We start from the raw sequence: 18,431 nt of genomic DNA on the forward strand, positions 1-18,431 counted from the left end.
ACCTTTTGTCATATTATGTTTTTTTTTTAAATAACAGTCGATAATTTTTAGATTTACAGTCAGCTGGCTAAATGAATTAAATTAATTTGTAGGAAAATGTGAGGCAGCCACTGATTAAATAAAAAAACGTCAAGCCCTAGAAAAAGCGTTCAAGTGTTATGTTAGTTTGCCTCATGGTGGACGTTCACAAAACTGCAATGCGTTTTACTTGAGTTGGACCTTCAACGTACATTTTATTGGATTTTGGTTAGTAATTATACTTTGTATAATAATAATAAACCGTTTAAGATGCACATATGTACTTATTTGCAAGAAAATTATTAGAAAAATCGTTTTGATTGCTTCTATTGTCCTCATTTGTAAGTCGCTTTGGATAAAAGCATCTGCTAAATGACTAAATGTAAATGAAGACGATTTTTTAAAAAGATTTCCACCTCAATAAAACAAAACACTCTAATAAAAAAACCTTTAAAATAAATATTTTAGATCAAAACTGCTTCACTGCTTTTTAAAAGAAATAACAAAACACTAAACCTAACCCACCAATTTTAACCTTTTAATAGCAATTTTTTATTATTATTTTTATACAATCTCTTAACAGTTAAAACACCTAACCTCGATTTTGGTTATTAAACCCCAATATCTTAATGATTTGTAATTCAGAATTTGATCACATTAATCAGAAGAGGTGTATTCAAGTCATGATACTTTGAATACATCTTTCATTGATCACTTGCAACATTACAACACCCTAAAATACATTATTGTAATGATGATGATGTTTATTGATTTATGAACTGGTGTGGTCAAATCACCATAACAGATAAATAACTGATGCAAATCATCACTCAGTCTTACAATTTAAAAATGTTACATTTCAAAGACAATATTTACTTTTTCATTCAAGTCATTAATAACACACAAATCATTCAGTAAACTTCCAGAAACATTTAGTTAGTATTTCATGATCATTTCTGAATATTGCACGTACTAAAAGTTTAATGAAAAAATGGAAAAGCAAAATCACTAATTAAAATTACTAACAAGTAGTGTTCCTAATTACAAAAATATCAAATATTACCAGTACTTAAAGAGTTTAAACACTTCATTCTTTAGGAGTACAAATATATCAAATTAGATTTGATTGTAAGAATTTTGAGTTAATCATAATGGCAAATAATAATAAAAAACATTAAGACTGTTTAAGGGCTCTGATACAGCATGGATGTTTTCCCACATGTATATTACCAACCAGAAATAAACTTTAATGGTTGATATCCTTTTAAAAATATGTAAACATCTATTAGCTGCAGAGCTTTATTAGCTGGTATACTTGTTCTGATTCTCATTATTCTCTCCAGGTTTAGAAACGAGAGGCCAAACCGCTGATCTGAGAGATCTTTCAGTCTCTCTTCACACCATGTCCGTTGACCACTGCCATCCTTTGTCGATTCATCCAGCGCTGGTATTTGAGCTGGGATTTGCGGTATGCGAAGCGGCCGATATCAACCACAAACACCCAGGACAGCGCGTACATGGCCACACCGCCACATTTAATGATGAACTTGGGTCTCGGAGAGATCAGCTCACAGTACAGCATGGTGCCGCCGACAAAAATGCGCATGAACACAAACAGCAGCACGAATAGAATGTCCACCACGTCTCCGAGGAAGCTGTCATAGCGGCCGGAGTGTTTCAAAAACCAGCGCGTCTGAAGGAGGGGGTTTGTGATCTCGCTGCCAAACAGCACGGCGCAAGACTCGATGCCCGACTCTTCCAACCACAGAGTGAGCAGAATACCCAGGATGCTCATGGTGTGGTGGGCGAGCATCACCAGGCCCTCTGTGCGGAAGTACACACACCAGGCCATGTCAAAGATAAAGTAGCCCAGACTGACCACCATAGCGGTGATCTGCAGAGGGGTGTTCTTTGTACCTGCAAATGGTATATAGTAAAAAATTAGCATTTGTCATAAAAAAAGACAATATGGCAATGCTAATAAGACAACCTTATATATTAGGGGTGTGCGATAATATTGTGTTGTTTTACTGGGTTAATTTGCAGCTGCCAAGATAGGATTTTGATCAAAGTTGGCTGTCTATATAGTAGAAGCTTTGTATATGTAGCTTTTCTTTAATGACCAGAAAAAAAAACAGAGAAAAGGGCTGTGGTGAAGAAAGCTAGGAAAAATGTTTCACCCATAATGCACTGGGCTCGATCAGACTATCCGTGAGCGGGAATTCAAAAATGTGGAAGTACAGTCAGTAGTTTTCACAAAAGTCCTGGATTTATCAAAAGTCTAAATAATGATGATACCTTTATGTAGGTAACACAGAAAAAATATACACATCATGCACTTGTACTACCGACATTGTAACAGTACAAAGTTTTAGCAAAATCGGCGTGTGTGAGCTGACATTAAGTATTTTATTCACTTTGCAAAAACCAAACAAAAACACCCCAAATATCAGCATGATTGCAAATGTGATATAGATTTTTTTTACAACAAAGCAATAAACAAGATTTTAATATTATGTGAGTTTCATTTAGACATCATTTATATTTGTATTACATTTTTATATTTATATTACACTTATAGACATAATATTGTCTGTTTGGGCTCCATTTCACCAACAAAAATAGTTTTAAATACAAATCTCTGAGAAACAAACACTGGTGTTTTGTTGCTGACTGAATCTGCATTTAGAACAAATCAGTTGAGTGAATAATTCAATGACTCCTGAACAGTTGCTTTGCCACTTAAATACATTTATTTATAATATAAATTATATGGCTTAAAATATAGACATGCATGTGTGTGTATTTGTGTATACATAATAAATAACCAAGTCACCAATTATGTCGACGTCATCACTCATTAATCAGTGTTGAATCACCACAATCATTAAAACATTTCCTTTTAACTACTAAACAATTTTCACAACACAAAACAACGTATTCACTAGTATACCACGCTACACATCCGTAACTGAGGCAAGAATTATCTTATTCATTTATCACTATTATACAAGCCTACTGTTTAAATAAACAATCAACAATATGTACTCCACCAATTGATTTGGACACAGCAAGTGATTTGCCACCATCTACTGGCAGTTTTAGTTTCTTTTTTATTTCATATTTTAATGTTCCAAATTTTGTATTTGAAACAATCTCATTGCATCATTTATGCAAATAAAATTGCAGTGTAAATACATTCATGCCACCTCTGAGCTGCATTAAACAGTCAGTATATGTCGCACACCCATAATATATATATATATATTAACATTTAGTACATCTTGCCTGGGTAGGTGAAAGGCCACGGTCCATCTATGTATCCGATGTAAGCAGTTATACAGACTGCAAGGATGCCATGGAATAGTGTAACTAGCCGACAGTTCCATTCATAGCCACAAGAGCCATTTGTGTAGCACAGCAAAGCATACAGAGCAATCCACCCAGCTAAGCATGCTCCGACTCCCAGCACCAATGGTGACATCTTTATTCTGTGAACCTAATCAAATACAATGAGCTGTCACATTCACAAAACACTTTACCATGTTAGACTGCATGCATGCATTCATGAGAGTACTTACGTGAAGCACCACAGCGCTTGAGTGATTGTATAAAAATGACACTTTTCCTTTGATTCTTATGTGGAATAAGTGCTAAAACCATTCAAGTATGTCTGAAGGGCTAGCAGTGGATTGAGAAATACAAGAGTCTGGCTTGTATCTGGGTGTGTCATAAGTAGACCAAAAGTTACTGTGGCAACATTATCCACAGCTCTTAATGCTAATGTTGTCCGAACATCAGATGTAAAGCAGCTGAAGTTGAACCAGGTCAATACTAGGTTATTTAAATTTAACGTATAAATCCAGACACTGATATAGCCTGTATGCAAGTTTGAGAACTGAGAAAGAGTTCTTTCATAGCAGGCTTAATAAGAAATAATTGATCAAATAAACACTCAAAAGTTACTGGGGCAACCTTATCCACAACTCTTTATCCTAATGTTGTCCGAACCTTGGAAGTAAAGCAGTTTAACTGTCAATATTAGGTTATTTTATTAAATATATATATATATATATATATATATATATATATATATATATCGAAATGCTGATATAGTCTATGTACCTTTGGGAACTGAGAAAGGGGTATAATTCTTATTCATAACAAGTTCCAATAAAAATAATTAATACATAAATGCTCAAAAGTTACAGCAGCAACCTTATCCACAACTTTTTATCCTAATGTTATCCAAACCTTGGATGTGAAGCAATTGAACTATGTAAATATTAGGTTATTTTATCAAATACTGATATATATGTAGGTTTGGGAACTGAGAAATAGTTCTTATTTTTATTTATAACAGATTCTATCAAAATAAAATTAATTATGAATAAAATACAATAAAATATTTTTACAAAATAATAAATTAATTTAAAACATAGTCCAGCTCCTGCAGGCAAAATTATTCAATTAAAACAAAACAAAACCAAAAACTGCCATTTTAAATCATAAGAGCCTGTTGCTTTTTGGTTAATAAAAAAAAAAAAAAAATGAACAAAATGTTACCAATGTTTGTGTTTATTATTTTTATGCAATATATATATATATATTTAGAATCAATTACTGCACTGCATTTATACTTTTATACATTTAACTTCTAAAACAGTAAAATTAATTAAAAATGCATTTCTGTTTTCTTATTTCTGTTTTATTGGAATATAAAATTACCTGACCATTTGGGAACAGACATTTTTATTTGCAAATGTATTCATTACAAGTAACTTACCACTAATAGTAATCGTTCAATTTCTTACGCTTGCCATCACAATAGTTCATAAAACAGGCATGCTCAGTGTAAATGCACATTTCTTATGTAAAAATTAAATAAAACTAATTCAATATTGAAATAAAAAAATATAATGGAATAATATATATAACTTATCTTTGTCACCGTGCAAAACAGCTAACTTACTGCTGGATCCAGACTTTAGCTAATCTTCTGAGCTGTGGGTTGGCTAAAGTTAAATTAACTACCACCCTTCATTAAATTAAGATGAGCGGGTTTAACGTGTAGCCATGAAATTAAATCTGGTGTTTAAAAAAAGGAAAAAGTATATACCTCTTAAAATAGTCACCTCAATAGCATGTTCATTGACAGGCTGGAGGGCTCTTCAGGCTCAGCGTGGAAGCAGTCTTCCTTCGTGCCTCCCGTTTCAGCATCACAGACACGAGGCCTCGAGGGATCTCAGTGATCAGCTCCGGCATCGTCTTGGAGATGGTACGCAAATCACCACACAAACAAAAGCCACATTTCAGCCGCTCAGCCCCTCAGCAGCTGGACAACCGCGAAGATGACAAGTGACAACAAAGAGGAAGACACATCCTTACAGCACGGCGACCTCTGCTGGTGCGGACCGCAGCCTTCACAACAAAACACACCGTAACCATAGTTACCGCCGTTGTTATGGTCACTACGTTAAAACAATAATCAATAAAAACGAGATTTGATTCGAACAGTGTTTCTACCATTTTCATTTTTAAGACGTGGCTGATACTAAATTAGCAAAAGTATTTTGGCAGTAAAACTATGGTTACTTTGAACTTAAAAGATTGTGTTTAAATAACAGGTCAAATAAATAAACAAGTGCATAATAGTCAGGAGAAAAATCAGGAAATGTATATGCTGAGCTTTCAATACTAGGGGAAAAAAATGACAAATTATCTTAAAATAATAACAATAATAATAATAATTGAGAGATATTTACTTTTTTCCCTTTTAAAAGCTATTGCTTGTTGACCATAGTAGCAAGTTGTTTTTTGTTGTTATGTGTTGTTATATGCATGTGTCAATTTTATTTAATTTCTTTATTTTCTTAAATATGTGGGTATATAGTATTTATAGAGTTGTAACTTTTAGTTGTAGTTACTTTTTCTTATTTGTAAGTCGCTTTGGACAAAAGCGTCTGCTAAATGACAAAAGTAAAGTAAAAGTTATCTATATGGTGTTTCCTTTCATTGTCAGTGAACAAGTGAGTAACTCTTTATTCAATAATAATATCTCCAATGAATAATGTTTAATATATCATATAAAATTAACATACTAATGCTTATAATATATTAGGTAGAATAATTTAAAATATTTATAAATATTAATATTTAAAAAAGTCTCTTATGCTCACCAAGGCTGTATTTATTAATTTGAAAAAAACAACAACAAAATAAATGAAATAATGTGACATATTAGGGGTGCTCCGATCAGGATTTTTGAGGCCGATCACAGAAAGCAGTTTCTGCCGATCTGATCACTGATACCGATCTTTTTAAAGCCTTCTTTTTATTATGTAGAATTATTTATAGTGATACTATAGTGATACTCCAATCAGTATTGTTATACATTTATTCAGGGCCTGAATTTCATTTTTGAGAATGAATTCCCCCTTAGGTGAGAGGGGATTTTTGTTTTGTTTTTTAGGGGTGGAGGAACCTAAATGTTTGATCATGCAGTGCATTTTTATTTTTACAATTGTGCAATAGCTTACACACAGCAGAAGCCTGATTTTGTGAGCTGTATATGAGGTGGCCTTTTATCCCAAGTGAAAAACAAGTGCACTTCCATAATGTACTTAAAGTGCTCTATTTTCGCGCACTCATTTTGAACTTAATATACTAAAAATGATACTTCAGTACTAGTACTAGTAGATCATCTAAGTGAACTCAGATGTGCTATTTTGAGGCACCATGAATATGAACTAAAATGCGCTTTTAACATACTATCAATTATCATACATACTAACATACTATTTAACATACTATCAGCTTGAGATCGGTTTTTTGAGATCAGCCTTTTTAGAGACCACCGATCAAACTTCCCCAAGCGATTATCGGCCGATATGATCGGTAGCCGATCAATCGGAGCATCCCTATGACATATTATTACAATTTAAAATATAGGTTTTCTATTTTAATACACTTCAAAATGTAATTTATTCCTGATATAGCAAAGCTGAATTATCATCATCATTACTCCAGTGTAACATGATCCTTCAGAAATCATTCTCATATGCTGATTTGATGCTCAAGAAACATTTCCTATTAATATCAATGTTGAAAACAGTTGTGGTGCTTGCTTTGAACAGTAGTGTATAACAATAAACATTAAAATCATTCTTACAGTATTTATAAAATGTTAAACGATATAGGTGGCTTGACACCAAATCACAATGTTGCAGCTCTGCAAAAAACATCTTTGTTTTCCTAACTAAAAAAGACACGGGTTATAAAAGAGACTTTGCTGAAGGAGCTTTTATTCAAAATGACTTCATATTATGCTCATATTCATTTTCATAAGAAAATAGTTTTGATACTTTATTCATACCAGCTTTATCCTTAAAAAGAGTCAGTAAACACTGAGTCACCAAGGCACTTGTATCCCAGACAATGGCTGTTTGGGGAGGTGTAATCTCAAAAAACACTTAACATAACACTTAAACTCTCAAACAAAATTAAATAAATCAGTATAAACATTTTAGTACCATGAAGGACAACCGAGTCACCTGTGGCATGTTAAACATGAACATTCACATGGTAAGAGAGGCAAGTTGTGAGTTGAAGGTGAATGTTGTGAAATGTGAAACAATAATACAGTTTCTATTCTTCATGATAGAGCTCACTCTGCGGATTTGGTCCTGTCGAATGAAAGTGATTTCTTCTAGGACGTTTGTGAATCCGTATTTGTGATGGTTTCACAGCTCTGCTGATGTTTCGAGGTCATACTGATTGGAGGAGCCTGAGTGACAGTAATGCTGCATAACCAGAAGATGGTAGTGTTGGATACACAGTAGTGACAGGATTTCATCAGCCTGGTGCCTTACTCTGTCTTTTATTTCCCGAATAACATACAATTACTTTGGTTTCCTCATGTCACTCTTGCAATGTTGCCTGTTCCCAACTAATGAGAGCCCATTTTTCAAACTGTATTGATCCAACTGGTCCTTAAATGATACTATTGTGCAACGGAGTAAAGACAAGTCCATTCTTATGAAAATGAAAACACTCCCAAAGAATCCCAGCATTAAGACTCGAGGTGAGATAATTCACATGATTGAATCGGTCTGAATTAAACGTTGAATGACTCAATTAATAACATTTTCTGTATGTACCAATAATCAAAGCATGCGTACTACCACAGTGCTTTGAATCTAACAGTCAAAATACAAAACTAAAAAGAGCGAGAAAAAAGGCATTTTCTCTGAACGTGTGCGCTGTGCTTAAGTGTCTTCAATCATATCCCACTGCAAAATAAATAATATCAGTTTCAGAAAAAAAATGAAAATTGGCAACCTGACAAGATCCAGCTAATTTTAAGATTACATCTTGTTATATACTGACTAATTCACAGGTTGTTCATCCCAGACTCAATTGGGTCTCAATTCCATTCCACGGTGCTTGTAAAAGCAGAAAGAGCTTTAAAACTACTGGCCAGCTCAAAGACATGGAAAACTGCTCAAATCACACACCATCCACACCCATCTAGCATAATTTCTGCTCTGTGCAGAAGGCACGAGTCTGAAGGCTTGGAGGTGGTGAAGGTCACATTAAATATGTTTTTGCAGAAGCATATGTGGTTCTAGGTCTCTTCCTCCCATAGGCACAGCTGTTTGTGGGGCACATAGTAAGTAAATTGGTAGCCTTTGCTGCAACTCTTGATGCCGCATTTATACGGGCTGCCCCTGCCAGGGACATCTCTGTTGCGGCAGTACTTCAGCAAGCAGGGGTACCATTCCAGTCTGAGGTTATAGCTGCAGGAGCAAGGCTGCCACAGGTCCTTCACTGTCCCACAGCTCTGTAGGCCTGGCACCTCCACGGCTTGAGGCTCGAACATGGAGCCCTCCATTCCTGAAGAATCAGAAAAATCATTTATTATAGTTTAAGGTCATCAAGCTTCAAACTATGTAGGTCAGTGAGGCGTAACAAATGCAGATGTGTTCCAATTAAAACAGTAATGCATCTGTACTATGTCTAACTACATTAAACTGATGTGGAAAAAGAGTTGGATAAAGCTCAATTATTTTTATTGTTTTACTGTCGCTAGGTCTATAACAGTGTTGTGCAAGTTACTTCCAAACTGTAATACATTATAGATTACTTGTTACTGTTATTTAAAAGTAATTCCATACCTTACAATATTACTGTCTCAGAATTGTAATGCGGTACATGACTCCTGTATTACTTTTGAGTTCCTTTCACCAAAATATCTTAACATCAGCTTAACATTCTAAAATGACAAAATGTACTAGAGCCCTGCCCTAATGGCAAAGTGTTTATATTTCGTTCTGGCTTTTTATTAAGTTCATTTAGAAAAAACGTTTGGAGCATTTTTTGTTCATTAAATAAGTTTTTTCTTTCGTAAAGTAACGACCAAGCGGCCAGCAGCAGACCGGCAGGCTGATCATAGCTTAAGCTTGATCAATTTAGCCTTCTCAAATCATCATGACTTGCCTAAAATAAAATCTATAGATATACTAAAACAGTTCAAGCATATAACAATGTTTAAACGTTAAACCTAGATAAATGTGTGATGCATCCAGTTTGTGCGGAGAATGGAAGTTAAAGCGCAGGACATGGAGGCACCAGCACAATCAATTGGAATTTTTTTTCAATGGAAACAACTTACACCATAATTTTTGCTCATAAAGGTAAGAGAAATATCATTCGTAACTGTAAAGGGTCTACTTTTATTTGTGTGCACTCACAATGTCAACAAAACGTTGTGCTTTTATCTTGAACAGGAGCGCTTCACAAAAATGAACCGAAAGTCGGCGAATACATGCCTCACAGACATGATAAATATATCTATAGAAAGCTTTAAATTACTACTTAACGAAATAAATAAAAATTAAAACAAAAAATATTTAATATAATCGTTATCCGTGAAAATGCACTTCTCTGTAAAGGCGCGTCTAACAAGGAGATGGCGAATCCTTACTATTTCCCCCGGACACATTCATGGTAATTACTTTTGCTGGGGCTTGTGCTTTATTGCGTGTATTTGAATGCAGAACTCTTCAGCTGCGCTGACGGCTCGCTGCTGCTGCGGGACACTAAACACCATCAAGCACGGACTCATGTTATTTCCACCAGCACGGAAATTGTTTTTCATTAATAATTGATGGATGTCTAAAATATAAAGATAAGGAGAAGCCTAAAACAGGCCCGAGGACCGGCCCGCGTCTGAACTATGACGTGAATATTGTCCCGAAGCCCAGCCCTATAGGGACATAAAAAAGTCAGAGCCCGACTTTAAATAAAAAAACAAAAAAACTGCAGGCATTACTGAACATGTACAGAGTAAAATATTACTGAAAATTGATTAGTAATGCCTTACACTACTGCGTTACAGTAAAAAGTAATCCGTTACTTCTGTAACGTGTTACTCACAACACTGGTCTATAATGATATGATATAATGAGCTAAACATGATAATTCAAGTAAAGAGTCTTATTTAATATTAGTATTTAACCCAATCAAGTCATAAAATTAATGTAAATAATTTTACAAATATAGTCTAAATATAGTTATTAATATCATTATTAAAATTACATTACTTTTCACTATATATTTGTGATACCATAATTTATTTTAATTATTCATAATAATTTCATTTCTATTTTTATATGATATTGATAGACATAATAGATATAGAGAGAGACAGAGGTTTATTACAATTACTCTATACAATTAAGAATCACATCACTTTTCATTATAAAAGTTTTCTTGATACATCATATATTTTATTATTCTTACTAATACAATTGATATATTTGCTATATATTTTATATTTTAATTATTAAAATCACATCACTTTTAACAAATCATTAACTATGACTTCTGCCTCAAACTCCTAATTTGCTGTTTATTAATAGTAAGGTAGTTGTTAAATTTAGTTATTGGGTGGGATTAGGGATGTAGAATATGGTCATGCAGAATATGTGCTTTATAAATACTAATAAACAGCCAATATGTTAATAATAGGCATGCTAATAAGAAACTATTTAACAGTGAGAATTGGTTCCTATACTAAAGTGTTACCGAAATGTTTTGTCTAAATTTTCTATATGTTCAATATTATTAATACATATATACAAATACATATTTATATACAAATACATATTTATATACAAATATATAAACACATTGAAAATATATTTATGCACATTTATATATACAATATATTCATTTATAACCTGGTTTCATCCTTTCTTGGCATCAAAACTTTGCAAAAATGCAGAATTTAATCAATGGTTCAAAGACTATAATTTCAATCATGAAAATACATTGTAGTTGGTATCTATAATTCACCATTAAAGCCTGATGTGTCAAATGATACATGATCTACAGTGTGCTTTTTTGAAATCGTGATTAATTTACTTTTGACATATTTTGAATAAAGGTTATTTTGGATTTCAAGTGATTTGTGCGACTATTATTTCATACATCAGGCTATAGAGGGTCAATATGTGAAGTGCACTATGTCAGCGATATATTTAAGCGTGCTGGGTTTGGTAGGGTGTAATTAAGGGATGCAGTAAGCATGCTTGCCTTTGTCCAGCCAATGTCTGACATCAGCCTCGCGTGTGTACACCGCCTCGTGGGCGACACTGCACATGTTGTGGATGTGGGCGCTCAGCTGCCATGTCCGTGTCAAATTGACTGCTACGTTCATGCTCAGCATCTCCGTGCTTCTCTTCTCTTCTGCCGTGCGGATGGCCAGGGGATTTTTCTGTAATACACAAAGGAAGATTTTAGTATTAGTCCTGTCGTTCTTTAAAGCTAGATGTTTCCAGTCTTTTCTCACACCTTTCAGTCATATTTACACATCTAAGACCTTGGCCACCCTCCCAGGAACTACTCAAAGGCCTTTTACAGCCTTGTTCCTCTCCCATTTAAAACATCACACTCCTACACAACACAGTTAACTCATGAGCTCAACTCTGCTTGTTTTCACCCGAGTGACTTCTCCCTGCCCTGTTATCAGCCTCCGAGGGAGCCTGGGAGCAACTGACTGACCTGTCGGAGTCGGGCCATGGAATCGCTGGGGATGATCTCATTGTGGTTGAGCCGTGTGATGAAGCAGAGCGCCTGGTACTGGCTCTGCCCTCTCTCCAGCTCTCCCAGGATCAGCGCCCGGAAGATCTTCACATCCTGAAAAGAAAAACATGTAGTCATCTTTCAACTGTGCCACTCCTTAAGAAATACACTAGCGGTCAAAAGTGAATTGAAGTAATTACATTTTTCTTTTTATGTTTTTGAAATAAGCTTTTATTCAGTCGACACCAATAGCCTCGTGGGCAGCGTGCCGGGATATAGTGCTGTTGCGCTTCGGGTGTCACGAGTTCAAAGTCCCAGCTCGGGGACCTTTCCCTATCCAGTCCCCTTCTCTCTCTCCCACTTCACTTCCTGTCAATACTTAACTACCCTATCCCTATCCAAAAATAAATCTTTAAAAAAAAAAAAAGAAAGCTTTTATTCAAACAAAAATGCAGTAAAAACAGTACTAAAATTTGCATGTTACAATTTTTTTTTCTGTGATGGCAAAGCTGAATTGTCTTCAGTCTTCAGAAATTGTTCTAATATGCTGATTTCATGCTCAATCATTATCAATTATTGGCACTCCATTATTAATGGTTCTTATGATTATCAATGTTAAAAGATGTTTTTTGTTGCTTATTTTTGTGGAAATTGTCATGTTTTTTTGCTGAATGTAAAGTTTAATGAATTTTTTTAATCTTTTGTGACAAGTCATTTATAGTATAATATATAATTATATTATAATATATAATTACATCTTGACTGTCATTTTTGATTAATTTAATGAAAAAAAAAAAAAGCATATGAAAGTCAGCTGTCAACCTTCAAGTTTACAGTCAGACCCTCATTGAAGATTTTATAGCGTTCCAGGCTAGAACAACAAAGAGAAACTGTATATTTCAGCACGTCATTAAGTTGCTGTTAGCAACCAGACCAGATATCTGGCAGTGCCCCTGTACCTATAAAGACTTCCATGTAAAGGCATTATGGGAAAGCCCAGAGAGGAAAGCAAGGCCGTGGACCTGTCTACCCATTCATCAGTTTCTCCTTGCTCTAGCATCCCCATGACTCTGCCAGCAGAAGACACATTCCCCCCACTCCCTCCTCCTCCTCTTGTTTTTCACAGTAAGGTCTTGAACACTGAGCCGACAGAAGGGAGCAAGCTTTCAGGGTTTCGCTCGCAAAGTAGGAGTGTTGTAAAGGATTGTACGAACCAGTCCAGTAGAGGTCACTAACGGACTGCTTTAATATGACTTCAAAGACTAACGCATTAGAGGACATTTTAGTTTGAGCGATGTGACGGTCAGTGAGAGTTCTGTGTTGCTAGTTGTTGTTTCTTTGGTGGATTTGTGCGTGCAACAAACAGTGAGTATATAAATGTTTACATGCTATGTATATTTACTGAGACAAAAAGAGTGGTCTAAGTGATATTATTCACGTTATATACTGTTACTGCATTACTGTTCTGTGATTCTCCATTAAATGACTGGATGACGCAGCACTTTTTATCTACGGTTAGTTTGATATTCGATGACATTATTATAACTAATATTGCATCTTGCATCGTGAATATTGTTAAATATAAATCGCTGATATTACATTAGGCTTTACAGACGATTGTTTCTGTTACTTACTGTTATTGTTTATATTTAATGAGACGTGTGACGCAGGTTATGGCCTAAACATATAGTTTGCCAATAGTTTCAAGCAAATTGCTGTCAATGTATAAATACAATTATCCATTATAGACCAAGTTTAGTAACTATTTAACTGAACGTGCCATATTTAATTATACAGTAATGTATTTATGATGGATGATTGATGTAATTGGACTAAGAATATGTATTATTTATTTCTGTAGAACCACATCTCTATCCACCTGTTGCAAGTGTGGAATAAAGAAACTGTTGATGAAAGCAAGCCTCATGCATTCTAACCAATGGACCACAGTGATCATCACTTAAACTGGCAACAGATTGAATCCTTCATTACAAACTGGTCCTTCGAGCTGGATCTGGTGATTTCTGTGGACAGATATGGCCCGTGCTCCATCAGACAGAGACATTAGACCAGATGATGTTCGCTCACACCGCCCAAGGCATCCTACTGCCTGGTTAAAGGAATACGAGGTTGATCTTCTACGTCCACTAGGACTTGACCACTCCAGTCAACATTCTTCAAGGATGAAGGATAGAGAGAGACATATGGAGAGATCTGCCGAGATGACGTCTCTCCCACAGTATTCCATTCCCCACAACTGGACCACAGAAGGGATGGAAGAAATGCCCTCAGCCTCCGCTCATGTTCCCCTCCATGAGAGAACTCCCATACCATCTCAGTATACCCCATCAGTGCTAAAAGTTCTCCAGCAGCTACAGGAGGATAATAGGAAGTTACACCAGGCTGTGTTGGACATGCAGCATCGAATGGACAAGAGTGCTGTTTTGTCGCCTTATCCTCTTTCACAATTAGTAGCCTTCCCCCAGTGTTAGAATGAAGCATCCAGCTGATATACCACCTCAGTTTGCCCAGCAGTCAGCTACTAAGGAAAAGGAGGAAGACTGGCCACCACCACCTCCCCCAGTGACTTCAGATGAGAGCCTGAAACGGCCTAATCCAGGTAGCACAGATGTTATGGAGGAGCTGAAGGAACATATTTATACTAGAACTGAAGCGGTCATCTCCCCCATCCACATTAAAGTATTGTCAGCCAAGTGATGGTGCAGGGGAGTCAGAGTTGTGGTCAAACTCTGGTAATACAGAAGCCCCTCCACTGCCACCAACTACAGCGTCACTGATTTACAACCCCATAGACAAGAGAGATCATATAGGGGTCCCAAACCTTCCATCCCAGACTTCATCTGTGATGACCCTAGAGAATTTGCAAGGCTGCGAATATCCCTGGAGAACATTCTCCCCCCTGATGCTACAGAGAGGTTCAAATACCAGATTCTGATGGACCATCTCAAATTCGAAGAAGCAATTCTCATCACTGACTCTTACAGTAACTCTCTATACCCTTATTCAGATACTATGGCCTCTGTCATCCAGCACTATAGTCAACCTCACCAACTGGCCTTGCGGAGAACTGCAGAGTTGATGGATGGGCCAACTATCCGATCAGGAGATTCTGTTGGATTCCGTAAATTTGCACAGAGTTAGAGCTCTGGTTGGAATGCTAGAACAACTGTTCTAGCAACTGTAGTTGGAACAACTGGAGCAAAAAGGACGCATTGAACTTCAGTGCGGATCACATGTGGCCAGACTGAGCAGTAAGTTACCACAGGACTTCAGAGCCAACTTTAGACGATACCTTCACCCCTTGAAGAGAGGAGTTCCCTCCCTCCTGGACTTTTCTGAGTGGTTGGAGTATGAACTATAGATCCAGGAAGGCGGTGATATACTTGATCGGATAGAGACTCACAATGAGGCTGCTAAAAGACAAAGAGAGCCCAAGAGAGATAGTAAAGCACGAAGCAAGCCAATGACTGTGTTATTAGGCTCTACCCAAACAACCTCTACTGAAGCACCTCCTGCTGCAAAGTCCACTTCACAGTGGCCTGAAAAGGTTAGAGTATACTATCCCTTACTGCTTTAATAACCTGCACAGTCTGGATGATTGTTCTAACTTTTCTCAGCTCACCAAGCAGCAGCAGAAGCAGTGGATTATAAACAACCGGCGCTGCTGGAGATGTGGCTACAGTCACCAAGCGGCACAGTGCCTGCAAAGGTTTTACCTGCAAAGGTAAACATCTGACTGCTCTTCTTTCAAACAGGAGAAATCCAATGCTGAAATGACTTGCGGACTGGTTAAATCCTCCACTGATATCCTGTACCTCGACAGGAAGGCTGAATGCAGTCAAGTCCTTCTTAAGGTCAGTAAGGTGCTCCTGCATAATGGCAGTCATACACTGGAAACCTACGCTATCCTAGATGATGGATCGGAGCGAACTATCCTCCTCCAAGATGCAGCACGAAAGCTGAAATTCCAGGGTCCATTGGAGAGCCTTACCCTAAGAACAGTGCGACAAGACCTTTGGGTGATGCAAGGTTCATCTGTGTCCTTCACTATCTCACCAGCCAGCCAACTTGAGACAGTCTACAAGATTGGAGGAGCCTTCACTGCCGCTCAGTTAGGCCTAGCAGAGCACACGTACCAAATTAAACTATTGCAGTGCAGATACAGACACCTGCGAAAGTTGCCCCTGCCAGAGATCAAAGGTGCCAAACCCCTTCTCCTCATTGGTTCAGATTTTCTACACCTGATAACCCCAATCATACCAGTAAGGTTAGGACCTCCTGGGGGGCCTGTTGCTGTTAAGACAAGACTTGACTGGACACTTCAAGGTCCTACTAAGTACTTACCACAACAGAATGGATCCCAGTCCTGCCTGTTCACAGCCACTCTCTCCCCATCAGCCAAGCTGCATCATCATGCTGAAAAACTTTGGAAGCTCGACATCTTGCCATACAGAAACGAGAAGCTGGTTACCAGGTCTCGACAGGATCAGGCAGCAATGGACCTCTTGCATACTAAGACAGTTAGGGTGGACATAAATGGAGTCCAGCGATATGCCACACCTTTGCTAAGGGTGCAATCCATGCCCACTTTGTTTGCCCCACCAACGTCAGTCCTTGCCAACCTACGAAGTACAGAGAAGTGCCTCCTCAGAGACCCAGATCGTGCCACAGCATACAACTCAGAAATCCGGAAACTTGAGAACTCAGGATATGCCATGAAGGTGAGTCAAGAAGTGTGGGAGTCCTCCAGAGAGTCGTGGTTCATACCACATCACATGGTGACTCACAATGAGAAAGCCAGAATTGTGTTCAACTGTTCCTTTACCTATCAAGGAAACAATCTGAATGAACTGATCCTGTCTGGCCCCAACTTGAGCTCTTCACTACTAGGTGTCCTGCTGCGATTCAGAGAACATTCCACAGTTGTCAACAGTTACGTAAAGGGTATGTTCCATCAGGTGAGACTTCTCCCTGAAGACAGACCACTCTTACGGTTCCTGTGGCGCGATATGGAGACAGCCCACCTAGTGTACACAAATAACAGGTTCTGCCATTAGGAACTACCTGTTCCCCATGCTGTTCAACTTATGCACTTCAAAGGCACGTTACTGAACACAGTCAAGGAGGTGATGATGTCCGTGATGCAATCGAAAGGCACTTCTATGTAGACAATTGCCTCCAGAGCTTCTCGTTTCCTGAAGAGGCCCAAGCATTGGTTAACTAATTGAGTGAACTGCTGAATGGTGGTGGCTTTGAGTTAAGGCAATGGGCAAGCAATGTCCCAGAAGTCATAAGGCACCTTCCCCCAGAAATACTGTCTCAAGACAGTGATCAGTGGCTCAACCAAAGTCAAATGGACCCGCAGTAACCTGCTTTGGGACTACGATGGAGGTGTAAATCTGACACACTGATATACAAATCCCACTTGAAGGAAGCAAGTCCCACAACCTATGAGGAATATTTACCGAGTGTTGGCCAGCCAGTATGACCCACTTGGGTTCATCATCCCATTCACCACAACAGCCAAAATTCTTGTTCAACTGTTGTGGAATAAACAGAGAGAATGGGATGACCCACTACTCCCTAGTGATATACTGGAAGCTTGGTTGGCATGGGAGAGTGAACTACCCCATCTGGAGAAACAAATTTTGCCTCAATGTTATGTGAAGCCTCATTTGGACCACCCCAGTTGTATCAGAGAAGTCCATATCTTCTGCGATGCATCAGGGCGGGCTTATGGTTGTGTTGGGTACCTGTGTACTGAAGATCCACACGATCAAGTTGAATGAATGAATGAATGGATGGATGAATGATGCATTTATATAGCGCTTTTTTTGTGTATTGCTGTACACCCAAAGCGCTTTACAATCATGTGGGGGGGGGTCTCTCCTCAACCACCATCAGTGTGCATCCACTTGCCAAGCTACAACGGCGCCAGTGAGCTCACCACACACCAGCTACAGGTGGAGCGGAGAGGAGAGAGAGTCATAGAGCCAATCAAGTGTATGGGGATTATTAGGAGGCCATGATAGACAAGGGCCAATAGAGGGAATTTGGCCAGGACAATGGGGTTACACCCCTACTCTTTACGAGAAGTGCCATGGGATTTTTAATGACCACAGAGAGTCAGGACCTCGGTTTAACGACTCATCCGAAAGATGGTGTTTTTTGACAGTGTAATGTCCCTGTCACTATACCGGGGCGTTAGGACCCACACAGACCACAGGGTGAGCACCCCCTGCTGGCCTCACTAACACCTCTTCCAACAGCAACCTAGTTTTCACCGGAGGTCTCCCATCCAGGTA

At 37.8% G+C, this 18,431-nt stretch overlaps 2 protein-coding genes across 5 annotated transcripts in view; both read right to left on the bottom strand.

Moving 5' to 3' along the window:
- Positions 1-758: 758 nt before the first annotated feature.
- LOC306854390 (TLC domain-containing protein 5-like) lies at positions 759-5,436 on the bottom strand. Of its 3 annotated transcripts, none has more exons than XM_079392347.1 (3): positions 3,600-3,721; positions 3,307-3,517; positions 759-1,935 (listed from the first exon to the last, which is right to left on the bottom strand). In XM_079392347.1, the coding sequence occupies exons 2-3, from the start codon at positions 3,500-3,502 to the stop codon at positions 1,403-1,405; spliced, it is 729 nt and encodes a 242-aa protein (XP_079248473.1). In that variant the 5' UTR covers positions 3,503-3,517; positions 3,600-3,721; the 3' UTR covers positions 759-1,402. The 3 variants fall into 3 exon arrangements, with proteins under 3 accessions (XP_079248473.1, XP_079248472.1, XP_079248471.1); XM_079392346.1 differs by lacking the exon at positions 3,600-3,721 and adding an exon at positions 5,154-5,436 and having other exon boundaries at positions 760-1,935; XM_079392345.1 differs by lacking the exon at positions 3,600-3,721 and adding an exon at positions 5,138-5,429 and having other exon boundaries at positions 767-1,935.
- Positions 5,437-7,296: 1,860 nt separating this feature from the next.
- Positions 7,297-18,431, bottom strand: part of LOC306854618 (out at first protein homolog) — a 29,353-nt gene continuing 18,218 nt past the window's right edge. The window contains exons 2-4 of one of the 2 annotated variants that reach the window (XM_079392782.1): positions 12,085-12,219; positions 11,617-11,797; positions 7,297-8,913 (exon numbers count right to left, since the gene is read on the bottom strand). In XM_079392782.1, coding sequence (XP_079248908.1) covers positions 8,645-8,913; positions 11,617-11,797; positions 12,085-12,219 — 585 coding nt within the window. In that variant the 3' untranslated portion in view covers positions 7,297-8,644. The remainder of the gene's footprint in view (positions 8,914-11,616; positions 11,798-12,084; positions 12,220-18,431) is intronic. The other variant, XM_079392783.1, reaches the window with a different exon arrangement.

The sequence above is a fragment of the Barbus barbus genome (assembly GCF_936440315.1).
Source record: "Barbus barbus genome assembly, chromosome: 34".
In the NCBI taxonomy this organism is placed as follows: domain Eukaryota; kingdom Metazoa; phylum Chordata; class Actinopteri; order Cypriniformes; family Cyprinidae; genus Barbus; species Barbus barbus.